Source organism: Grus americana, chromosome 33 (assembly GCF_028858705.1).
Source record: "Grus americana isolate bGruAme1 chromosome 33, bGruAme1.mat, whole genome shotgun sequence".
NCBI lineage: Eukaryota > Metazoa > Chordata > Aves > Gruiformes > Gruidae > Grus > Grus americana.
This window is the reverse complement of record NC_072884.1, coordinates 982,694-1,007,874: the sequence shown is the minus strand read 5'-3', so window position 1 is coordinate 1,007,874 and position 25,181 is coordinate 982,694. Positions and strand designations below refer to the sequence as shown.

General features: G+C 50.1%; 1 protein-coding gene and 2 long non-coding RNA genes across 6 annotated transcripts; 2 read left to right on the top strand and 1 right to left on the bottom strand.

Moving 5' to 3' along the window:
• Positions 1 to 2,887: 2,887 nt before the first annotated feature.
• On the bottom strand, positions 2,888 to 25,133 carry GMIP (GEM interacting protein). Of its 3 annotated transcripts, none has more exons than XM_054808062.1 (22): positions 24,888 to 25,133; positions 23,348 to 23,485; positions 14,557 to 14,650; positions 14,398 to 14,473; positions 13,604 to 13,667; positions 12,876 to 13,001; positions 12,538 to 12,602; positions 12,059 to 12,169; positions 11,731 to 11,811; positions 10,958 to 11,146; positions 10,699 to 10,836; positions 10,058 to 10,248; positions 9,356 to 9,477; positions 9,031 to 9,117; positions 8,816 to 8,914; positions 8,590 to 8,729; positions 8,206 to 8,394; positions 7,984 to 8,121; positions 7,676 to 7,872; positions 6,822 to 7,116; positions 5,172 to 5,292; positions 2,888 to 4,686 (listed from the first exon to the last, which is right to left on the bottom strand). In XM_054808062.1, exons 1-22 carry the CDS (start codon positions 25,126 to 25,128, stop codon positions 4,190 to 4,192), a joined length of 3,399 nt encoding a protein of 1,132 aa, XP_054664037.1. In that variant the 5' UTR covers positions 25,129 to 25,133; the 3' UTR covers positions 2,888 to 4,189. The 3 variants fall into 3 exon arrangements, with proteins under 3 accessions (XP_054664037.1, XP_054664039.1, XP_054664040.1); XM_054808064.1 differs by having other exon boundaries at positions 8,206 to 8,289; XM_054808065.1 differs by lacking the exons at positions 23,348 to 23,485; positions 24,888 to 25,133 and adding an exon at positions 20,402 to 20,874.
• Positions 20,499 to 24,101, top strand: LOC129198615 (uncharacterized). 2 transcript variants are annotated; one of them, XR_008574507.1, is made up of 4 exons: positions 20,499 to 20,608; positions 21,607 to 21,786; positions 22,301 to 22,408; positions 23,802 to 24,101. It is a non-coding gene; the product is annotated as an uncharacterized LOC129198615 (long non-coding RNA). The 2 variants fall into 2 exon arrangements; XR_008574506.1 differs by having other exon boundaries at positions 21,607 to 22,408.
• On the top strand, positions 24,189 to 25,076 carry LOC129198614 (uncharacterized). The gene is made up of 3 exons (XR_008574505.1): positions 24,189 to 24,594; positions 24,712 to 24,839; positions 24,940 to 25,076. It is a non-coding gene; the product is annotated as an uncharacterized LOC129198614 (long non-coding RNA).
• Positions 25,134 to 25,181: the final 48 nt, after the last annotated feature.

The following is a 25,181-nucleotide window of genomic DNA, read 5'->3' as shown; positions in this document are numbered from 1 at the left end:
GGAGCATGTCGTAACTCAGCATCTGTAGCAAAAACTCCCCGTGAAAAGGGTTTGCTGAATTTCAGCTGCGGGAGTTTGGGCTGAGCAGAAATTCTTACGCCTGGTTTACTCGCTCTCCTGTCTTCCGTACGGTTATGGGTACCATTGCTCTGTACATTCACAAAGCCAAGAATATCACAAAACGTCCTAGGGCAGGGGGGGAGAGAGAAGAAAACAAAAGCTGTTTGTCTGCAGCAGCATGAACTCCCAGCAAGACGTGCCGAGGAGCTCGCTTTTCACTACCTCATCTGCTAATTGACTGTTGGAAGACAGCTTTCAAAGTAAAATAAGACAAGAATGCAATAACACTCACTTATTTTATACGCCGCAGCATCCCAGAGGCACTCATGGCCAAGGCATAGATAGGAATCTTTTCATTTGCCACTAAACGACGATGTACGCAGCCACTCCTGCTGCTAAACCAGCCGCTATGGTGCGGGACAACAAAACAGCTTGGGAAAAGGACTAAAAGTAAATTTGGTACCCAGTGGTAACTGCCAGAAGGCGGAACACAGCAGCCTAGGCTGGTCTCTAGCAAAACCTGAGCAAGGAAGCACCCTCCACGAGGGTAACATTAAAGAAACGAACCCCCCACCCAAATACAAGCCCGAGTTGCACCCACACTAGCCACAGGAAGAGAACGGTTGCCATTTTATTAATAGCTTCTTGTGCTGGCTCCCTCTTGACTCAGGAAAAGGCCTTTCCTACCCGCTCACACAAACGTTCAGCAGCAGCTTCTCCCTGCGAGCGTTCGCTCAGCAAGCTCCAAGAACGTACGTGCACGCTACACAGAGCGCTCCGAGATTTGGCTTGCTGCGAGCACGTACGTTACATCCCAGCGACTCCTCCCGAAGCGGGCAGCAGGTGACCTCCCATATAGCTTGGGATCCCAACCTATACACCAGCTTCCCAGGACACCACCGACCATTCACATTGGCTTTAAGAAACAACAAAGGCTCCACCACGTTTCCCATTTTGCGACACGCAGCCTGATAACTGAACCATTCTTACCCTCAGAGGATGGATTTTGCAAAGCAGAAAAGCTCCTAGAAAAAGCCTGCTCCAGGAAAAGCGTTAATAAATCCCACCAAACTCCCATGTCCTTCCAACAAAGCCTCAGGCTCCAAGCCATCCATCCTTGTCTTTGTATTCCAGGGATGCTGGTTCAAAGGCAAATGATGAAGTGCTAACAGCTCAAAAGGAAGTACCTAGAGGTGAAGCCTGTTTCCAGCTAATAAATGGCCTGAACTGTCTTTTTTTTTTTTTTTCCCCCCCCCCCCTGCAAAGACAAAATTACCTTCTGGGGGTAATTTTAAGAAATATCTGACAGCTGTGTTTTAACCTCCATTTAGCTGCTCCAATTAGATAATAACAACAGCCTGGGACAAAAGTTAAAGTGGGAAGGAAATAAAAAAAAAAAAAAGGAAAAAGAGGAGGATGGGATCAAGAATTGGATGAAAGCCCTGGGCTCCTTAAAAAACCACAAAGCCTTTTGCCTTGCTTGGTTAGAACGCCATGAAGGTAATCCCTCAGCAGCCTCTGCTGCAAAAACCTGCACAGTTTTTTCCTCCTGATACCTGCAGGTCTATTTGCTTTGATTTATTTAGAAGGATAAAGGTCAACTAAAGAGCTCCTTTTCTGGAGGGCAGGAAGTTTGGGGCAGAATTTGTCACTGGCCTGGTCGCAATGAAATGCAGTGTACAAACTCTGGCTTCTCCCAGAAAAAGGAATGTCTTGATCCCTGCCTAAAATTATCAGGTGCTTGAATTTCCCTAATTCAGAGTCCAGTGTATGCAGCCCAGCTGAGATCCTCATCTGTGAAGACCCAGGGCTTTAATTCATTTAATGACACGAGGACTGCCCAGGTGAGCTGGTTGCTTTGTGCTCTGAATTCACACTGGCTGATTTGAAAAAAAAAAAAGTAGTAAGAGCTTGGGTTTTTGGGTGTTTGGCCGAGGAAAGGTTTCTTGAGAGGGTTGCTGTGGCTTTATATAGATCAGTTGTGTGGATGATGCTGCCGTCCTCTGTGGTGTAGCTCTGAGGACAGCCGCCTATGTAAGGTGCTGCTGTGCAAGTAAAGTATTTGTAAGATCCTCTCTGCCCCTGCTTTGAATTGGGAAACGGGGATGTTCCTTGTTAGCGCTGCCCAGGAGCGTTGCCTGTCCCTTGCTGGGCGTAACTACAGCTGAGCCCGCTCTTCTGGAGCGAAGGTGCAGCCTTGAGGTGGGAGGACTTGAGGAAATGATGCTTCCCTCTCTGCCAGCTTTCTTCTGAAATTCAGCGTCCCAGTTTCCAAGCCAACCCTGTTAGCTGTGGCTGCTGACATAAAATCCCTGTCAGGAGGAGGAAGAGGAGAGACGTTTTGGACCCTGCACCCGAGCAATCCCCACGCCAGCAGCTCCGGCTGGAAGCGTTGCTTTGGCAGCTCCTGCCCTCAACAAATTACTGGCTCTGCGGAAAGCAGCGAGGAATGAGGAGATACGAGGTAAGAGCCAGCGTGTTTTCTCTAAGAGCTCTTTTTTTCATGTGTTGGACAGCTAGAAGGAGAAGTGAGGGCAGGAGTTGTACTGTATGAGCCCCTAACGCTTCTCCTGCGTAGAACGAATCGCCTGTTTAATTTTTAAGTGTGTAGCAGGAAAAGGAAACTCAGTTTTTTACCAGAGATCTTATTCTAGCTCTGCTGGTTCCTCTGCTGAGAAATTCCTGTGGGCAAGCGTTACCTTTGTTTTATAGAGACCTCAGAGCGCTCGGCCCTTCAATAATGGTCCAGTGAAGTGTTTGCTTAAGGCTTCCCTATTCACATTTAACAAATACAGGATAAGCTTATAATCAAACACCCAGTAATTTATTACAGAGGTTCTACAGTAAAAGATAACTTAGTATTCAAGAATTCAAAGCACTATATTAACAAATATACATTGCTCCAGAGATGCCAACTCTCTTTAACCTGAACTGTACAAATAGTAAGAACAGATCCTCAGTATTTCTATTGCAACTTTATGTTTTGGTCCTGTTTCTTAACAGTCTTTTGGTGAGACAAAAGAAATTTGTGAAGCAGATCGTTTAACTTCTGGTTTTGGGGGAAAAGTGTCATGTTTTCTTTTAGCATTTAGCTCTGGCATCTTCATACATCTCCGAGTGTCTCTGTCGTCACTGAAATCTGCCCTAGCGCAGAAGTTTTTACGTCGTCGCCTGAATTTCACGCTGTATCCGCACCCGGACACCGAGGAAATCTATAATTAGAGCCCATCCTCTAATGCAAAGCTATCCCCAGGAGCGAGTGGTATAGGAAGCCTGCGTCACGAGATGGCACTATAGGACAGAGTCCTCCCTGTCCTTATGTTTAGATTTGGGGGATGGAAAATCCGCTGCAGGGGGGCAGAAAGGAGCCCTGGGGTAACCCAAACGCAGGTGAGATGGAGACCCAGCAAGTCAGAGCGACCTCATCTTAGACCCAAGACATTTTCTTATCTTGCTGGGGGTTCAGGGCTTTGCCTTCTTCATGGCAGCAGCAGCTTGAGGTGGAAGTATCGCAGAAACGCAACGTGCTTTGAGGGAAATAGAATTAATGGTGTGGAGAAACGGGGTTACGGCAGTGTCCCCTCCCTTTGCAGGCTGGCTTTGTGCTCGCTACTGAGTTGAAGCTTCAGCAATGGAAGCAGAAGAATCCAGAGTTACGTGAGCTTTGCCCACGTACTCTGTCTTGTTACGCTAAAAAAGTGAGTTACACTCAAAAACGCTGGGAAATAAAAATTACAAAAATCAGTGCTTGTTGCAGCTGCCAGAAAACGACCCTTTAGGGATGTTTTCTGTCCAGTGTCCTACATTTCAGTTGAATCTTTCCAGCCAGGCAACCTGGGTTTCCTCTACTTCTCGTGTCGTCCTTCGTGCTAAGCCGGGTCTGATCCAGAGAGCGACGTTGGGCTTGCTTCTTATCGCTCCTAGGGCTTTGTTAACAAATAAAAAGCAGATCCTGGGTTAGCTGAAAGCCGACCAGGTGGTGCACAGCAGATGCCTTTTCTCCAGCCTGCCTGGTAAATACAAATAGGATGTTCTTCTCACCCCATCGCTATTCCTTCGTTTGGGAGGCGTGGGATTTCAGTCCTCTCTCCTTTTCCATTGCTATTATCTGTCACCCTTGGGGATTTTTCTATAGGTATGTCCCCGGGTTGAGGTCCTCTGCTTTCTCAGTAGATCCCGCGCTCTCCAGAGAAGGCTCGGGGGACGCAGAAGTGTCATCGAGTTTAAACTTTGAGACAATCCTGGCGGTTTCCTGTGTGATCTCAAAATGTTTGAGCTGCTGTCTCCCTCCCGAGCGCTGCTTGAGCGTGCTTGCGTCGGTCGAGCTGTTCCTGCTCCTAGCGCTCTCCTCCAGCGCATCCTTTGTTGTGGAGCTGCTGTCAGCAGGGTTGCCTTCTGCACCAGGCTCCGTGGCCGTGTTGGCTAACGTGGTAGTCCTCAGGGGCAAATTGGAAGACTTAGGAATGACCGGTTTCGTTTTAGCCTGTGTTCGAATATATTTCACGGGCTGTCGGCTGAAATGGCACCTGGGCTGGGTCCCTGGGACCGTGTCCGAATCACTGTCTGTCTTTTCCTGCACAGATTCCTCCGGGTCCTCCAGCTCAGAGCCAACGCTTGTATTCATCTCTGAACAAAAAATTAGACGATTATCTTAGAACAGTGAGACAAGGTGACTATGACAAACAATTTTGGCTGATAACTTCTTTTCCTGGTAAAAAGGATACTGAACCCCCTGCCGAAACGCCTCCCTCTGACAGCCTCGTTAATCAGGAGCAATCGCAAGGTATGCATTTGAAAGAGGTGCAAGATATGAATTGGGCTTAATTATTAAAGCTGTCCTCGATGTGTTAAAGCCAGGAGTGCTGGCAGGTGACTGCGGGCGCAGGAAGGGAAAAGCCCTTCCCGAGAACGGCAGAGAACGTGCCCGCGCCTTCCCGCGAGCTCCGCGGCGGTTGCTCCGCAGCAGGTTATCTGCACGAAGACGGAGCAGCGCTGTGCCGAAAAGGGCCCGGCTGTGCTTTGTGTAACGTAGAGGCAGGCAGGAGGTGTGAAAACCAGCAAACGCGGTACGAGACAACCTCTGACAGCATCACAGCCACCGCTTTATTTACCTAGGGCATCCGCGCTTAGTGGACTGTGGGCTCCCTCCAGAGTCAGCTCATTGATGGCTTCCCTGGAAGATGAGTTATCAGAGACACACTCCGCCTTTAAACCGTGCTTGGAGGAGAAATTCTGTTGGAAAAAGCCATGAGTGTTTATACAGGACTCTCATTTGACATGAAGATACCGTCACCTCCCGCTTCACCCCAAATGCTGTTAGAGGAGGCAACGGCTTGAGCTGAAAATGCCTTGATTTCGCTTAGATTCTCTAGCACTTGGGGGATAGGGAGGGAGCTTGCAGAAGGTCACGGGGCAGAGCCGTGAGAGAAAATTATGGTTCGAGACCTGCCAACTGCAGCGTCCGCACCGCAACTGCCTCAAAGCTCGCCCCAGAAAGCAGCCGCCGCTTTGGGCAGAGCGCAGCGTGCCGAGACGGATCCCCGTGTCCCGCAGGATGCTGAATTAACCCGTTTCAGAACAAAAAGGGGAAACGTCAGAAACCCGACCGTTAACCGGAGCACGGTAATTATCATCGGATGCGAACGAGAGGATGAGTGAAGGGCACGGGAGTTGGTACGGAACCACTGTGAGTTTGCACAAGGATCGGGTTCACCTGGGCAGGGGCTCCAGCGGTCGGTTTTATTAATGGCAGAAGGAGAGTGCCCTGAGAAGCAGCTCCCCTTTTTTAAAGGTTGGTGACACGTCTGTGGAATTCAGTCCCGCCGCAGAAGCGGGGAAAAACGGCTTTGAAAATAGTCAAAGTTGCGTATATCTCAAAGTGCTTTCTCTGAAGGTTTATTAATCCTGTAGGATTTCAGCACGCAAGAAGTGAATTGTGTCTGCCCTGGTGATTTTATTTCAACTGTCATCATAGTTATTCTATTTTCTGCTTCCTCAGTGAGCTGGATCTGTAGAGAAAGCAGCATTACTGCGTGTCAGACACGGATATGGTCGTGGCAGACACAACTGTCTTGCACGTAAGCACCCACAACTCAAAAGCAGGAAGCAGAGAATTCCCAAACCCGGATCTCGCTCCCTTTGGCTTAACTTTAGGAAAGTAATTTCTTCTTTCTTGCTCATCAAACCAGCTGTGAAAAGGAGGAAAAAACCCATCATGTCCCAGCTCAGGGATGCTATGCCCATTTTTGTTCTTAAAGTCCTGTGAAATAGGACTTTGTGAAATACCGTGAGGAAAGAGCCGTGGAGCTTGGGAAGAATGCAGAACACTCAGTAGCGGGGGGGTGGGAAAAGCAGGGTCCGTGGCCGCTGCTCAGGGACGCAGCAGAGCCCCGTAGGGCTGTACGGGGGAATCTGCTGGGCCTGAAGTGCACGTAGCTGCTTCCCAAGCTGTAGAGCTGTCTACAGAAACAGCAGCGTCCCAAGTGATTTAGTACGGGGAACCCCACAATTTTTCAGAATGACTGGGACCTAAAACACAGAGCAAAACCACCATCCAGCTTGGCCTGAGAAGCTGCTGAGTGATCTGTAGCTTAAAATTTTTTTCTGTTTCTCCTACTCCACGTGCAACAGGCTCTCTTGGAACAACCCTCTGATAGCAAACGGTTTAGTTATCCGTGAAAAAAGTTCTCTTTAATCACTCGTCCACCTTCCTGTCCCTACAGCAGGGTCAGTAAGCCCAGCTCGGTGTCTGGGAGCTCTACCTCTAGAGTTATGTTCTGGATTGTGTTTGGGCTCTGAGGTCCTTCATCCTTTTCTGTCGATGCTTCTTGCGAAGGATTTTCACATCCAAGGGATAAGGATGGAGGCAGGTCATCCATCCCAAACACCCTTTCGTAGTTCTGAATGAGAAATTCCACAATCTGGGCTTGATACCCAGAGTCAACAAGGCATGACATTGAGACATCGCTCCCTGAGCCTGGCCGGATCAGAGTTGGCCCAAATACTATGCCCAGGTTGTTTGGGGACATCTTGTTCTCTTCGTATTTCTCTGCCACCCTGGGGGAGGGAAACAGGACTGTTAGGGGCTTCCCAGCTCTCAACCCGAATGCCCTGAGTACGCAGATGGAACGCACCAAAACCCCCGTTCCCTGGTAGAGGAGAAACCCCGTCTTTTATGGGGAACGAAGCTCTGGGCTGTGCAGGGAAACTCCGGAGAGGAAAAAAAAAAAAGCCTCAGAAGTTGCCTGGATCTGTCTGGATGGCGCAACCCTAATGAGAGCGGCTGTTTCTTGTGACCTGTGTTCAGAGCTGGGTGGAAGAGGGTTTGATTCGTGTTATTCCTTGACCTCTTGCTCCGCACTTTAGGAAGCGTTAACAGTGAGGACCTTCTGGTCCTTCTTGGTCATTAAGACTTTGTCCTAATTGCTGCAAGATGGTCCTTTCCACGAATTAATTTGTTTTTTACCCTCCTCAACTGCCTGCTTGGCTCTCCCAGGTGAAGGAAGCCCAGACGCTTTTCTCGTACGTGTTTGGTGCTGCGCTAGCTGCTCCTCTGGCCCCGAGGTCTCAACAGGGACCTGACCCTAACCAGTGTGGCAACCAGCACGTTCCTCACCTGTACAAGTGTGCAATGAGGTGCCGCAGGGTGTTGTAGTTGCTTCCAGGCAATTTACTCAGCAAGTCCTTCATGCTCTGGATGGGATCTGAAGGGAAGCCTGCGCAGTCCAACTTTTCTTCCCCGGGTTTTTGCAAATCTTTGGCAAGTGCAATGAGATCGTCATAGAGCTGGGACAGCAGCACGGGTGCCGAAAGCTGCAGTGAGAGGGGAGAAAAACAGCACGTTACTTCATCCTGCCGATGTGGCACCGAGGGACGCGGTCGGCTGAGACCTGCCCCCCTCCCCACCAGAGATTTGGTACCCACTTCCTTCAGGAAATGCTTCAGGACCCCGGTGATGTCGTGGGGGGAGTGCTCGGAGAGCTCAACCAGGCTCCGTCCGTTCTCAAATGCCTGGCACAGCTTTTCCACCCGGGCTTTGGATCCACTTATCCGATAGATCCCCTGCATGGTGAAGAGCAGGGAGAGAGGTCAGGAGTTTTGGATGCGGAGAAGAGAAGACCGAAGCAAGAATAACCGAGCGCTCACCTGCACCCCGAGGGCACGGGCTTCGATTTCTGAGGTGCATTTCACCACTATGAAGGGAACTTCCTCTGGGAAATCTCGAGGAACCTGCATGAAGTCAATGCCAAAAAGAGGTACTCGGTTGGGCAGCTTCTTGTGGCCGCAGGTGATGAGCAGGTTCTCGAGACACTTCTTGTGGCAGGCCAGGCAGCACTGAAACAGCAGAACCGACCCGAGTTACGGTCTGGTTGTGGTCCAGCGCTGCGGCAGTGGCTGAACTTGGAGGATTTCTCCCGATTCCCTCAACCGCCGAAGTCCCACCGACCCTGGGAGGGTTGTTTCAGGCAAGTGGCAGCTGGCGGCTTACTCGAGGACAGACTTACTGCGACGACATCATCTAGCCCTCACCTCCTCGCACTCGAAGCCGCTGACCATGAAGGTGTCGCACTCCCTGCACTTGGATGGTCCCCGCAGCTTCCGGAGCCGGTGGGTCTGTGACGCGCTGGAGAGGAGGATGTTCTTAAACTGCTGCTGGGACGTACCGTTTTCTGCAAAAACAGCATTAAAGTGTGAAAAGGAACTGATACGTAAACACGGTTTCCAGCTCGTGAGTCAAATAAACGTGTGGGCTCACCATTTTCAAAAGTTTGCAAGGAATCTCTCTCTTCAAAATCATCCGAGGAGGACATGGTGCCCGTGGATGGGGCTTTCAACAATTTCCTATCAGAGTTTCCTTGAGAAGAAAGGAAATCTAAGCAGCTGTTCTGGTCCTCGTGGTGCACAAAGTGGGTCACTGTAGGCTTTATTCCCGTTTTTAGGCTTTTGGGCAGGAATTTCTGCAGCTCTCACCTGGGCTAGAAGTGGGAGAGTCCAGGGACCGGGACTCGCAGCTCCCACCGAGGCTTTCTGTGTCGCTGCAGAGGGATTTGTTCGCGCCTGCGGAAGGTGGGTACGGTGACAGACCATCCCGAGCACTCTTGGGATGCTTCAACACGGGGTTGAAGTACCAAGAAAATCCATAAATACTTGCCAGTATCTTCCCCCAGTCTAAGCAAAGCCTTAAGCACTGCCCTAGGAATCGGAGAACCCCTCCCACCTCTTTTGCTACTAATCTAAATTAAACTACAGTGACTGGAGAGGAAAAATTGGGTCATCTTTATTAAATTCAACCTACTCTGTTCACCGTTTGTGGAGAACTGCTTTCTGGAGGTATCTTCTGGTGTGCTCGCATCCTTTGCTGCGGAAGAGGGTCCAGCGTAATGCAATGCCGTCTTCTTTTTCCCGCTGGGAGGGGACCTGAGAAGGGGTTGCAAACAATTCTCCAGCAGTGAAGAATAACGGACAATATTGCATCACGGAGGCGCCTTAGGGGTACCTGGGACAAAGCATCTCTTTCAGGCAGCTTACAGGTGTAAGCCGAGTTTTCAAGGAGAACTATAACAAACACTCGCACGAAACTAGGAAAACAAATTTGTTGAATATAATTTCACCTTTTTTTAGCCGCAGGAAAAATTTAGAAATCAAAAAGCACCCAGGTGAGAAGAGTGATCCAAATCTTTGGCAAGTAGTAGAAATAACCGAAGGGACGTGGTACGAAACTGCTGCGCTCTCTTCGCTTGGTCTGTGCTTGGGAGGAGCCGAGCACATCTTTAGGGGTCTGTTCTTCGTTAGCGGAGCTCCGCAGAGCGAAAAGATCCTAACGGGCTGTGGGCTTTTCTGCACTTAGCAATCACAGTGCTGCAGCCTTGCTAGTGCCTTTATAAACGTGTTTCAAACTATTTTTTTTTTTTTTTTGTTCTCTGCACTGTATATTTCTGACCTTTCAGCTAGGATGCAAGTTTTTCACCTTTTTTTTTTTTTTTTTTTTTTTTTTTACCTCTGCCCTCCGGAAGCGTGTGGCTCGAATTCAAACACTTCCACGTGAAGGTCTTTCTTCTGCAGAGTCTGAATGAATTCCAGGTATTTCTCACCCACTTTGTATGGCTTGCAGACCTCGGACAGGTACTGGTATCTCACTGGAATCTGTTCTGACTGAGTCTGCCGCTGCTTAAACATCCTTAAAGTGACCTTGCGGGGGAAAGAAAACAAAAAAACCCTATTGCTGGCCAAAGTCCAGGTGCTTTTTCCTCCCTTGGATCTCACAGTCATTCACCAGTCTTCAGTTTTTCATTACCCAAACTCAGTTTCCTGCACTTCTGCTTATTGATAGTTGTGCTTCACAGGTCGGATAAAAATTATTTGTCACCGTTTCTTGTTCTAGAATGACTTTTCCCCCCCTAGACTTTTTCTATGGATATCTGTGTCCTCAAAGCAATAGCAATTGAAAATGTGATTATATATCTGGGGGTTTTTTTTTGGTAGCGAAGCAACGTCCAGAGCTCTCCTTTAATTTCAACTGCTCGAGAACAGTCAGTTATAGGGTTCAGCAGTGAAATGGTGAAGAGCCTGGAGGTCTTATCCCAAACAGCAGCTTCTCTGAAACGAGGATCAGAGGAGAAATTAAAAGATTACACATACCCGCATCAGCACCTCATCCCCTTGGTAAATGAGCTTCCGGATATGGGAGACGATCCGTGCTCGTACTTTCTCCAGTTCTTGTCGCCGAAAGTTGGCATCATTGATGCACGTCTTGTACAAAGCTTCTGCTTCCTGAACCTGTGCGCGATCAGAAACGGAGCAAAGGAGGAGAAAGTCACCAGGATAGGTGGGGGAGATGCCGCAACACGATGCGCGGGCCGGCTGCGAAAAAACCAGCAGTGTTTTCTGAACTCGTCACCTTGGCTTGTGCATCCTCGCAATAACGGCGTCGCTTCTCCAGCTGCTTGTTGGCGCTGCCGGGGTTGGTGACGGCTGCGCTCTGGTATTCGTCCTCCGCCTTGGCGCTCAGGTGCTTTGCTTTCTCCAGCTCCTCGCAGCGCTGCACGTACTGCAGGCGGGACTTGCGCAGGGATGACAAGGATTCGTTCTTGGATAGAAAAAGCAACGGGTTTAGGAAACTCGGCGAGGAACAAGTCACAGCGCTACTCTGTAAAGAAAGTTGCCCGTCTCTCGGTTCGGGTGGATGTTATCGTTCAAATAGATGTTGTTATTCTCCCTCCCTCTTCTCCCAAAGTTCAGGAGCTCTAAGGGAGCCCCTGGGTTTCTCCTGCAGCTGGGTAGAGACCCGGCCGCCCTGGATCCTGCTCTGCAAGGTGCCCGGGAGCACCGTCCCCCTCCCCGGGAGCACCGTCCCCCTCCCCGGGCGGCACCCCTGGAGCAAAGGGCTGGTGGTGAAGCACTAGCAGAGCGCGCGCGGCTGGGTTTTGGTGGGAGGTCGCCGGCGTGGAGCCTGCCTTTCGGCTGAAGACAGCCTAGTGCCAGCGTGCGCAAACCCAAACTGTATCCTCGCTCTGCAGTCGGCGACGGGATCGCAGGAACGCTGCTAGCGCTTAAAAAAAAGTACTTAACGTATCACGTTATCGAGTTACCGCTTGCTCATAAACATTTGGTTTTTTCAGTGTTTTGAGCCATGGCCGGCATAAAGGTCAGGCCCATCTATCGGCCTCTTACCATTCTCTTTTGCTCCTTTGTCCACTGATCTTTGAATTCTTTCCTCCATTTCTCAATTTCATTCTTCTTGGCTGACAGAGGCTGCAGAGGAAGAATAGTTAGGACAGCAACAGTTCCCCACGAGGCAGGAAAAAATATCTGCCAGCTGAGGGATGACGTTAGAAAGCAACCCTTGCAAGATGCCTCTTTTCCCCTTAAACCTGGTGTGCTTTTCCTTCTCCCTTCCCCTCCGCCCCCATGGACCAGGATAAATCCCTCCGTGAGCTCTCCGCGAAGCTCCCCGCTAATCTTTCAGCAAAGTTGCCAACCCCACGCAGAAATCAAGTACCTGGTAGAATTCCTTCTGTTGGAGCAAGCCTGCGGTCTCGCTCGCTGAATTTCCAACCTTTATGTCGTGTTCCAGGACCATCGTGTAGAGCGCCTGCAGAGGCATGGTGTTCTGCAGAAACCAAAAAAAGCAGATGTAAAAACGATGGCTGATTGCTGCAACTTTCCTAAACGAAAGAGGTTTCGGTTGCTACGCCCGAGACGTGTTAGAGAAAGGTGAGAGCGTCTATGTTGGTTAAATGCGGGGCGTTATTCCAGTCGCTCCCCGTGTTATAAGCCGATAGAAGAAGAAAGGAATTGTTCCGATACGGAGAGGTTTAGGAATGGTTTTAGAGGTATGTTTGCCATAGGGCTTAAGCCGGACTCCACCAGCAGTTCACGTGTGCGGACAGCATCGTGGTTGCTCCGCGTAGGATTCCCGTCCTCCTGCTCCGAAGGGAACCCCGTGCAGCGAAGCCGGAATGTCGCCAGGGCCCGTACCTGCTGGAAGATGGCGTTCCGTCCCGATTCTGCTATCTTCACCATCCCTTTGGCAAACTCTGTCTCTGTAAAAGGGGAGGGCGGATTAGACACCGGATTCACGGTCGCAGAGGTGGGTTTGTCAAAGGCAGAGGTTATTCCGGTCAATTAGGATCATTCAGGGAGGAAAAAATTCTTTATTTTCAGGGGAAAAGCAACTAAACGGCTTGGTGTTTGGCCAATTTCTCACCAGTATATTTTTGTTTGCGACTGTGTGTTCTTGGCTATGATTTTTTTTTTTAAAAAAAAAAAGCTATCAAAGTGTAGGGACTTCCAGCTGGTTCTGCGCACGGACTCACCGTAGCTCAGACGTTTTTCGATCCAGTTGAGAAGCTCTTTGACGTATTTACACCACGTTTTGGCATATTCGAGGGCTGCGTCGATGCCACCTTCGCATTTTATCAGCATCTCGTCTGCATCCTGAACTGTAACGGAATAAATCCAGGTTCAGAACGGCTCCAGTCGATGGGCAGAGGCTCCCCTAAGAGCAGCAAAATTGGAGTCTCAAGAGTTGGTGCTGCGAAATACTCGGATAACAGTCACTAAAAAAGGTCTTTTGCTGAATGATGTCATCATGATCTACGTCACGGCGACCCCATGCTGTCCCACCCGTGGAACCACACAAGTTCCAGGCAAATTATACAGGTATATTCCTCCACCCTCCACTTTTTAATTAAAAAATATTTTGATTTAACTTGTTTTGCAATCCAAAAGTGAAGGACCTGACGAGTTACCGGGGAGTTGCAGGAGGGAATTCTTGTTCCTTGGTGGAACCTAATACAGATTCACCACACTGCGGTGCGCAAATCTGAACACGTTTCAAGCTGAAATCTGTGAGAAAGCAGCTTAGAATTTTATTTTTTTGCTTTATGTGACGAAAATACAATTTTATGTTGCACGTTAGGATGTCGGGGACAAGTACAGAGCTGGTGAGAACCCTCGGCATTATCATCCGCGTCGTTAGGAGGCTGCCAGGGCTGTCACCAGGTGATTGATTAAGTATTATATTTTTAATTAGCAATGTTACCTGTTAGGTCTGCCTGCAGTTGCCTCTCTGAACTGGTTTTGCTCTTGCAGAAACTTTCACTCGACTGTGGGGGGGAAAAAGACAAAAAAAAAAAAAAAAAAAGAAGAGGAAAATGGTGAAGGAAAACGAGCGTTCAGGAATTTGGAGGGTTTTTCACAAAGGCCAGCGGGAGTGCGGATTTTGCTTAGCCGAGCAACCCAGTGCAGTTAAAATCGTAGCGTGAGGCTTGACGGAGGGAAGGCCGCGTGGTATAAACGTCTGCCACGGACAGAAACACGGAGGAAACACGCGATTGGGGCAGGAGATTGCAAGGCAACGATGTTGATTATCCCCAAAGGTCCCACGCTGCCCAAAGCAAGTGAAAAACATTAACTTCTATTTTAAAGGGCTTCTGTTTCTTAAGGCCAAAGTTTTAGAGATTTTTGGATGCGTGACTCTGAAACATGTTTTGGGTTTGCTCTCTCGTCTGAGCTTTTTCTTAGCGCACAGAACTTAAACCAGCAATTTCCAGATCTCCATTTTCAGAAAAATCTAAATGCAAGCAGCAAACGCCTGAATGCTTTCACTAAATATTATCTGCTCGATGCCACCCCCATCGCCGTTATAACCGGTGTCGTACAGTTCTTTTCTGTCTGTTCGAGTAAGAGCTGTAACTGCGGTGTGCTTTTCGGTCATTACCCCCCCCAAAAAAATTTAATAATGCAGAATTTAATAACGTAGAATTGTAGAATTATGCACTTTGGCAGTGGGCATAGATAATTTCTGTAATAAAATGGATCTCGTTCTTTGCCTACCGGAACGACCTCCCTTTCTGCGGTCAGGTCTGGTTCGTCGGTGGCGTCAGCATCGCCGATGAACATATCGACTGTCCTGTATAACGAAAAAGAACGCGATTAAATAAACGAAGGTTGCAAAGATCCAGAAAACTAGCTCTGCCCTGTTTCTCTACATACTCATTTCCAATTGAGATTTCTATGGCATCCAGGCTCCGGAATATCTCACTGTACCGCTTCCTATTTTCAGGTGTCCTCTCTTGATTGTTGAGACCTGGAGTTGGAGAAGAAATCGTTTCACTGCAGCGCCGGACCCAAAGCTGCCGGCGGTCGGCTGGACGGTTTCTAGAGGCGCAGGGGAGCGTGGCTGAGCCCCGCGAAGAAGAGACAAAGAGATCTCCTGCGCAGATCCGCGAGGAAGAGATAAAAACCGTGGCAGCCTGGCAAAGCACAGCGAGGTGAGGCCGAGGGTGAGACGAGATTCCAAAGAAAACCTTGGGAACGGTAAATTCATTGAGGTTCTTTGGGCAGAACCCCCAGAAAACAAGTCTGTAGATGTCCAGGGGAGACATCCAAGCCGGTTTTGGTTTGTTTTTTTTTTTTTTAAGGGCTTGCAATCAGACCCAAGATCAGTTGCAAAAAAACACACGGAAACCTTTATCGTAGCCGCTCTCTGAGCTGAAGTCACGGCATCGTCCTTGGTTCGGTGCTGGCGATGCGCTGATGCGGCTCACAACGTGCGGCCACACGCCCTGCACCCCGACCGAACCCACGTGCGCGCCGTGCAACGTGTGCCGTGCAACGTGTGCCGTGCAACGTGTGCCGGCAGGACCACGTGCATGGGAAACAGCGGGCGTTCCTGCAGTCCAGTGGCACGCGGGCTGGGCTGCGTTGCACAAGTTGCCCGTTCCTTGCGCATCATGTGTCGCAATGTTTTACGTGCAGGAACCATTTCTCAATATTATACGTCCTTATTTACAGCGATAATCTACATTACAAAATCCCGCATCTCTTTCAGTCCCCTGCGGGTACAAATTATTGGGCGTGCAAAATACAAAATGGGTTTGTGGGCACTCGAGGGGCGACGCGCTCCTGCCACGCGCCTGTGTAAGGGCTGAGCGTGTTCTGCCCGCAGTCGCACGTGTAGCGGGGTGGAGGCGAGCGCGTGCATTTTACACGGGGCGATTGATGCCGTTAATCTCACTTTCCACTCTGTCGTGCGTTTGTCGCTGAGAGTTGAAACTAAAACTGACTCAGGTTGAAAGCTGCTGCTGCTGCGAAAAAGCAAAAACATTTTAAAATATGGAACTGGGGACAATTAATAAAAACAAAAGAAAGCTTCACTCTTTGTCCTTTTGACATTCCAGGAAACAGGATGTGGTTGACCTAAATCTACAGAGTTGCCACACTGATAGTTGAGTTTTTTGACAGTGAGCAAGTACTTGTAAAAGCTGCTCAAATGACGTTTGGTAGAAAAGTCAGTTTGTCTCTCGTTTAGTTACGGCTGCTCCCGGGCTTTGTCTCAGCCCTCAAAAATAGAGGTGTTTTTTTTTTTTTTATTTCAAGTCAGGTCTGGATTAGGAGCTGGCCTGTTGTTGAGCCTACGAAAGGCATCGCGCCGTTGCTGACCCAGACTTGCAGAGCCACGTTCTCTCTGCAGAGGCTGATGGCTCTGGGAAGGTCCCAGCACGCAGGGGAAGACCCGGGCGCGTGCTGGGGGAGCGGGAAGGTCCTGGTCGTCTCCCAGCCAAAATGGTGCAGAGGAGCACGTTTGGCTTGGCTGTACTGGTAATAAGGGACGCTGTGAGCACGTGTACATGCATACATATTCTTTTTTCGCTATAAAGACGTCAGATAATGCAAAGAAATTTAAAAAAAAAAAAAAAAGACTGAGAAGTATTAGGGATTTTGTTCCACCCTTGTTGGGTGTCAAACAAGAGCGCTCTCTGACAACCGTACAGTTACGGTGCCCAAGCCGTGAACATCAACCGACCTCACGCTGTCATCAGCTTAAACCCTGAAATAACTGTGGGGAAGGTTGGGCGGGACCCTGACACCACGCTGCCGCTCGCCGCCAGCGCTGAGCAGCACGGGCCAGACGCTGCGCTCCCTTCTGCATCGCGAAATGGTAAAATACCGAGGCCCTTCACAGGCAGTTTACCAAACATCTACTTCTGCTTTTTCTGTAAGAGACACAAGCTGTCCATAACCCAAGACGTAACAAATGCAAGGCACGCTAATTTAATTTGAATCCTAACTACTCTCGTTACTTTGAGCAGACGGGCGTCTTAAATTAACGCTTGTTTACCACTAGCGGAGGGTTGTACAACAGGAAGAAGTGACTCAACTTGAGCAGCGCTGGTGATGGGCAAAATGAAACATTCCGCTTTTGAAAGCAGCTATTGTAAGGCACCGTAAGATAAGCAAGAACCTCAGGTTCTCGCAAGTCCTTCGCTTCGTCTCAATAAGATAATATTATATGCAAGAGTATAAAAGTAGGAGGGTGGAAGAATCGGACACGAAAAGTTCTCCTCGCCTTGCTGTAGCTGATGCTATTAGCTGCGTTCTCACAAGTTTCACCACGTGCTTCCCCGTACGCAGCCCCGTCGTCGCTCGGGAGCAACGCCAATTGGTCGCATCCTTTTCAAACCTTTTGAGCGGCTCTTTGGCAGGTGCCGGTCTGGGCCGAATGATTCGTGTGCCATATACGTATCTCATCAAGGAAATTAATTGTCGTGAGCGTGTTGCTCTTTGTTGTCACGGCCGCCATCGGTCAGCTGCCTGTCGGACACCTTGGAGGTGTCCTTTCCTGAGGAGCCGCGCGCTCCCGATTGCCCGCTTGCTAAATACATAAACATCCATATACGTTTTCCTGTGCTGGAAGGAAAACGGAGCCCTGCGCCTCGCAGAGGCTCCCGTAAATATCCATAAACTAATTCATCTTTCAAATCCTGATGAAAGCCCTTTGCCTCAGCCGGAGAGGATGAGGTTGCAGAGCATCCGCTGCAGCGCTGGGATGTAGGAATAGACTCCGGCTCATCCTTCGTCCGTTCGCTACGACCCTGCAGCCTTATTTACAAACAGACCCGTTATCGTACTGACAACCCAGTGACCATGGAAGGCTGATCTAGAAGCTAACTCTTCTAGAGATTAAAAACCATCTATGTTTCTTGAAGGACAGCGTATCCTTATTCTTCTTATCTTAGACCATTCCAGCAGAAACCTCTTCCAGCGTCGGCGCTGGACCCGCGTCCCAAAGGACGGCATCTCTGCACGGCCGATGCTCGCGCCGGAGCGGGCCAGCTGTCCTGCGAAGTTCTGCCCCATCCTTGGATGGACAAGACGGTCATCTCATCCGCATCGTCATCTGCCTTCTGGAAAGGTCTTCGCTGCCTTGTGCTGCCGTTTTGGGGAGAACAAGCTCCCACAGTGGTGGGTGTGCAGAGCATCAGGCTATTTTTAGCAGGAGAAGCTCTCGTTCTGCCGTTCAGCAGAAGCATCACTTCCCTTTCAGCTGCAGTTACCGTGAAATGAGGTAAATATCTAAAAAACCCTAATTCAGCGTGGCACCGTTGCCAAACCTCCGTATCACAAGCCCGTTCCCGGTAGCACCTTCCTCTTCTCTGCGCTCGGTCTTGCGCTTTGCGACACAACATCTGAATTTTTCCACCGGGGCAAATCTCCCGTTTCTGCATAAAAGGAGTCACGCTGCTTAGCAGCAGCTGTGTAAAATCCCCTGCTTGCTCGGCCACGACGCGGTTCGAAGCAAATAAGTCTGAAAACTCTCAAATTGTCATCGGCCGCTCCTGCGGGAAACCCTCCCTCTTTAACCAAGACATCCCTCAGCGAGACTCCGATGACGGATGGCAGCAAAGGACGCTGCTCCGCTGCCTGTCTGAGGAATAACAGTTTCGGAACAAAATAATCCAAGTTCGCTGACAACAGTTCTGCAAAATCAAGACCACTTCCCATCTCTCACTCTGACTTCTCATCTCTTCAGTGGAACAAAAGCCCTGGCAGAAACTGACTTTACAAATCAGCTAATTTGTTGAGGAGGTCAGAAGCGCTACAAAACAGGGCGATCGCCCACAACCGACAGGAAACGCTAGCGAGGTCAGGCATCTTAAATAGCAGTACGTATTAACAAGAGGATTAATGAAACATGCCGGGGAGGGAAGGAGAGTTTCCACTTATACGTCAATTCATTCTAAAAAGAAGGTGCACGCGCGCGCGCTGCAAATATTCCTGAGATGTCTGACAGCAGAAACCGGGCGCAGGTGCAGTAATTTGCAAAATAAAAATGAGGTGGTTGCCAGCTTTAGAGGAAAATATTAGCAAACCAGTCGTCTCGATAGATGGCAGCCCCCTGCAGAACTTAATTACTTAATAAACCTTGCTTTTTAAGTAAGAAAAGCACAACTACGTTAAACTTCTGGCTGCTTGTTTCTTCAGTGTTAAGAATAAGGAAACGTAGCGATGGTAAGAAGAATTTAGACTGGGAGTGAAGCACAGCAGGTGCTTCCAGCGCTGGAAAACAGTCAAAGGACCTCCCGGTTAGCAAGAGAAGGATGAATCTAGGACGCTTACTGGCTGAAAACCAAGACTGAGCAAAATAATTTATAGCAGTCATCTTGGTTTTGCAAAAGAGCTGCCAAATAAACGTCCTTAAGAGATGAGATTTTTGCGGATAAAAGGCACTCTGTGGATACGGCACACCTGGATTTCTCAAGGGTGTTTGACTTTTACGGCCACGTCACGTTCTGGATGGTATTCTTGGTGGCGTGTTAGAAACTTTCGCTGACAAACCTAAAAATATATCTTTAATCAATGTATGGGGCTGTTCCTAGAGGGAGCGCAGAACCAAATCCCTGCTTTTTTGGTGGGATTAAAGGATCAGACTCGTATCGTCGTCTCTCCTGGCGAGGCGCTTGGTGAGACCAAGATCGTAGGCCAACAATTAAGGCAGACGATTAATTTATCAGTGGCCTCAGGAACGGTTACGCTTCCACCGCGGCACCGAGCTGAACATCCGCGGGTTAGGGGCAGGCATCGTCTCGCCAGGCTGGAAGCCTCTGCCCTGAAAAGCAGAGACGGACGCAACGGGCAGTTGCCTAACACGAGCTTGACGCGCAACGCTGCGGAAAGAGGACTCCGCGAGCTCGGGGTTAGGTACAAAAGGGGAACACGGAGCAGGAACGGGCTCTGCTTGTGCCTCCGCGCGCAACGCCGGGTGGTGGGCGTTAGGTGTTGGTGGCAGCTGTGACGAGGGGTTGTGCGGGTGTCGCTGAAGACACAAAAGCGCTCTGTAGGGCAAGAGGGGGCAGAAAACTAGTCTCACGGTTTCCAAACAAGCTCAGCTTATTCGGTTTATCAAAGACACCGAGACATCCTTTAATCCTCCCTGTGCTAGAGAAATTCTGCTGATGGCTTTTCGATTTTCGTGACAAAGACACGACAAGATCCAGCCGCTGAAAGGCGAGCTGAAATAAAGAGTTTTCTAGCGACACGAATAACGAGGTGACAGCAGGGAAAGGACTAACGATGCTTGCCGTGTCTCCTTGATTACAGAGCCAGTGTGATATTTTTATTTTTTTTCCCCCCACCTCACTCCGAAGCACCGGGCGCTGACCCCCGTTACCGATGGGGCTCTGGCAGGAGGGATTTGTGGTCTCAGGTGGTACAGAGACCTCCTAGACGCTCCATCGGTAAGTGGTACTCGATAATCAAACCGATTATGCTCACAATTAAGGCTGTCACCTTTGAGAACGAGGACTTACGGCAAATTTTTTTGTCAGAGGGGCTCGAGCCCGTTCCCCCTACGTAAGTCAAATGCATCAAACAAAGACTTAGAGAACTGAACGGTCGGGATCTTCATGGAAACCCCAGTTAGAGGAACTTACAGCCGTTTTCTAGCCCCTGTATTTCCTCGGTGGCTCACAGGCTGATCTGCGTCGTATGCCGTATCGTGCCCCTAAAGCTTACATTACAAACAGTACAAAAGGTTGTTTCAAACACCATCACGTACCGCTCGGTTCCGGGTCTCCCATGGCCGAATCTTCAGTGTTTTGGTCTGAAAGCAGCAGAATCCCAAATTACCCAGCTTTGAACCGCAGCCCAATTCAAGTAAAACACAAATTCTTGCTCAGATCGGATGCGAAGAAATTATCCAGAGGCCCATGGTAGCCGCGTGTGAAGAAAACCTGCCCAAAAGAGCTGGCAGAAGTGCCCGTCGGTGAGTGCGGCTGCTGTAGCCAAATCTGCTTCCTGCAGACACGCTTCCGTGTAAGGAAACGGCGCGGCGTACATTTGTTTGATCGTGCCATTTGCATAACTCAGATGCGTCTCGGTAAATAGCAAAGGACCCTTTTTGAGTCCTCCTGGCTTCAGCGCCTGCAGCTATCGCGGCAGCCCCGAGGTTTTCTACCCGGGTGGCTCCTAAGAAACACCCGTGCTTCCGAATACACTGAATAAAGCACCGAGAAGCTGGAAAGGGCCGTTAGGGTAAAAGGAGGCGGGGGGGGACAGAAGGAGGGAAAGGACGAGCGTCTCGGGCAGGGACGGGCCAGCGGTGGTCCTTGGCCGAGCCACCGTCCCTCCGCTCTCTTGGTGTAACGGAGCCTTCTCGGAGCTCGCAGCCCTGCTGGGCTTCTGCTCAGCAAAACCGAAATCTAAACTTTTAAGGGCTTGTTTCTTAACTTAAAACAAACTCTGATTTTGGGGGCTTTTTATGAGCTAGGGAAAAAGCTATCGCTTGCATCAAGATGGTTTTTTTCAGCCTGGGAGCGTTCTCCAGACTGGGATGTAAGACTTTAAATCCAACTACTGCTCGCGCTGAACGAGATGCTCCAGCTCACGAGCCGTTGATTTACCGGCCGCAAGCATCAGCTGGCGTTGCCGTCCTTAAAATTGGTGCGTTTTGCCTTCGGTTTAGGAATACTGGTGGTGATTTAATGATGAAACTTTGCTATGGGAAATAGAAAACCTTAAAGATGCCGCTAAATTTCTTCTGCAAAATTTCTCCCTGCTAAATTTCTTCTGCAAAATTTCTCCCAGACTTCACAGCGGGCAAAACTACAGGCTCTTCTGTGCCACTAGCTACAGCCCGACGCAAGTCAGAGCTGAGATGCAGCTGACCTTTCTATCATTAACATTTCTTTAATATGAAAAAAATCATTAAAAAAAAAAAATCTTAGAATTTCAGAGTTACTGCTTCAGCGCTGAATGTTTCAGGCTCCAGCGAATGTGTCGTGCGTGACGGTTTCTGTTCAGACTGGAGGTAACGGTTGCCTTTTGGAAGACAGCAGGAGAATTGGGATGCGTAACCGCGGCAGAGTGCCGCCGGGATCGCCGTGATGAGCTTCTCCTATCAAATCTTCCCCGGTTTTGTGCGTTCGGTCGGTATAATTACAGGTATGTTTAGCTGAATTATCATAACCAGTTTGCAAAGCGCTTTATTTACAGATGCGTGCTATAAAAAGTGGTTATCTGGCGCAAAGGCGTTTATAGCCAAAAGGATTGCAACATAGCACGGCAACACCCCTCCAACTAATTACATAAGAAAAGCTAACGCAACGCAACGAGTACGGCTCCTTATTTACCAGAAATGTAACTCGGGATCCCAATTCCCGGTCTCATCAGACTTTCCTAGACATTCTTCCCAAAAGGCAAGTACGAGAATTCTTGAGAAATGGCCCATCGTCCACTTCCAAGTAACGCAGCGCTGTGCACGGCGTAATAACGAGGTCCTCTAACGAGAGGAGCCGTAGCAGCAGTCTCTCCGCTTGCTGGTGCGGTCGGGTCGGCACCGATTGCGGAGCAGAAAGCCGCTTCGGCTCTTCTCCTAACACTGAGCTCCCCCAGCGCAGCCTGCAAAAACTCCTCCTGCACCTCTAAGAGGCGAATTATTTTTTAATTACTATTTTAGACCGAGCACAATGGCAAGTTACTGCAGAGCCCTGCGACGACGCACAGCGGCAGCCCCCTATGAGGTCTCATTAAACTTCCCTTTACGTCACCGCCGTTCTTTTATAAGGTAAGTATATTTTCACATCGGCAAGCCTCACGAAGGCAGGGGAGGAAAGGAGCCGGGAGGGAAAGCGGCGGCGTGGTTAGCGCACTTTCCTTCCTTCCTTCCTTCCTTCCTTCCTTCCTTCCTTCCTTCCTTCCTTCCTTCCTTCCTTCCTTCCTTCCACCTCCCTGCCGAGAGCCTCGGGCCAGTCCTGGCTCTGCTCCGGGGACCGTACACGGAATATTGGGACGGGACATTCAGTGTTTCCTCCTGAAGCTCATCTGACCCAACCCAAAGGCCAGGTGAGGACTTTTCCACTAGATTTTTACATATATCAGAGCTCCCGAGAGAGCAACGTGCAAAACAGGGGTAGAAAGAGCGTTAAAGATTCGTCTTCAAACCATCCCACCGCGCTCAGCGTGGCGTAGGACGCTACCGCGGGCTATCGCAATCACTCTGAGGGTCAATCTCATCCTCCCCCCCGCCACGCACTGACGAGGAAACACATGAAAACGTTTCGCAGAGGGTCATACAGGAGCTCAGCACCGAGAGACGTCCTGACACGCGCCCGCTCGCTCCGACAGATGGAACCAAGCCCAGAACGGCTCCCCGGAGCCTCGTGTTTCCGTTCTTTGGTTTCACCATCCCAACGCGTCTTTAGTAGTGGAAAACAGACAGATAGGCGCGCTTTGCCAGCACGATCGCCAGCCTAAAGAGAAAGGCTCTCGCCTCTTAAGCCTTTACCTTGTTTTCACGCATTTTAAAAGCATTGTCTTCCCTAAAGATGGGATCTGGATACGAATAAGCCTTGATGATCACTGACTTCTGCTCAGCTTTGGTACTGACGCGCTTTCTGCGCACGCGGACACACGCGCGTGTGTCTGCGCTGAGCCTGGCTGAAAGCTTTCCATCACCAGGGAGCAGAGGGCAGTAACTACGGCGCTCGTTAGGTTAGGGATTTACCGTTGATATTGGCGATAAGGGTTGCTACGGCAGGCTGGATGGCATCCCTGGTCAAAGCAGGATACGTGTTCAGGAAGGAGGAGATGGCTTGCAGTAAGTCTGCCAGTTTGGCTTCAACAGAAGCTGAAATTACTTCTCCTAAAATTAAGAAGGGGGGAAAAAAAAATTACAATTTTTTTACATGCATTAAACTGTCATCCTCGCCTCTCCCACGATAAGCACGATGGTAGAGGTACCCGGCTGTTCCTAAATACCCAAGTTCTGAGCAAAACCAGCAAATAACAAACGCTGAAGACCCAAGCAAGCAAAAAACCCCCCGTGCAGCCACGGGACAGATGTGGAAATTGCCCAGTCCTGGGTCACCAGGGCCCTCGATGAGGCTCCAGGCTGCCTTTTCCTGTCCGGGTTCTACTCCATGAGCCCAAGCGATGGACGTCCCCGCTTCCCGCCGCAGGAGCGCCGCGTATCTTCATGCCTTTACACCCGAACGCCGACCTCCGAGAGAAGGACGCGGCCCCAAGCTGGGCACCGGGAAAGACGCTCTGCGAAGGAGAAGGAGCCGTCCCAGGCAAGTCTGGTTTCCCCGTGCAGCCGGCAGCGTTTGGGGGCTATTAAAAGCAAAGATCTTGCGAAGCCAAGAGCGTCACCGCAGTTAGGAGTTCGCCCGAGAAGCGTGGCCAACCCAACTCGTTGGGCATGCCCGGGGTAAGGCTGTCACCGTGACCCAGAGCTACAGCTTGCGGCCGTGGGTGGGGAGAGCAGGATCCCAGGGAATTCCGGGTGCCTCAGTGGCGAGGGCGGCACTCCTCCAGGAGGTTTCTTGTTCCAGCAAGCAGTTTTGTTGGGGAAAAAAAACCCCAAACCTTTCCAGCAAGTGGTTTTGTTAATGCTGCCGTGCTGCGCGTGGCTTCTAGAGCAGCACCGAGCCTGGGATAACCGTCGTCTTAATTCTCAGTTTAGGTCTATTTACTTGGGCTCCAGCCTGGAGAGTGTCCTGCAAGTACAGCGGTTATCCCGGGAAAAAGGAGAGAGAGGGAGAGTGCCAGCGTGCCGGGCGGGAAGGCACGGCGCTTCTGCTGGAGCGCGTTTCCGGGCTGCGACACACGCTTGGGGTCCCACCATCCCCCCAGAGCCCCAGCTTCTCCGACTCGTGACCTTTGGGCTCCTCCTTCCCGGGGATGAATCCCGGTTTTCTCCAAGGGGCCGTCGCAGGCGGCACGCTTTCTTCCAGCCAGTTTAACTCACTTGTGAGTAATTGCAGTTGAATGGCACTTGAAGTGTTTTTGCATCGCATTTGGAAGAAACCCGTGCACTTAGATGGTTAAGTGCTCTGAAATTTTATCAATTGATGCAATTCATTATAGGAAAAGGCGTTTGCATAATTAAATATCTGCGCTGAGAGAAGCCACCCTGAACGGTCTGAAAGCCGTCTAAATTCACTGTTTAAAATAAATAATGCAGCAAGAAAGACACAGGATCGCTCCTGCCGAAGGTAATCTGCTTGTTTTGTAAGCAAATAAGCGGACTGAAAAAGATTTACCTTTTCGGAAGAGCTCGCGGAAGTTCTGAAATTTCCTGTCGATGTTCCGCAGGTGTTTGGTGACGCGGAGAACCTCGCCGGCCGTGAGGTCCACGCTGCCGGCGCGATGGCCGGGGGCAGGGCTCTGCATCGCAGCCCAGGCAGCGGCCAGGCGTCCGGCATCGGGTGGAAGGCGTCTGCCTGGCGATCTGCGAGCGGTCCGAGCGCGACCGGCGCTGTCCTGGGCTCCCGGCCCGTTCATGGTGAGGTGCAGCGCCCGCTGCGGTGTTTTCCCGAGCGCGGCGGGGTGAGCCT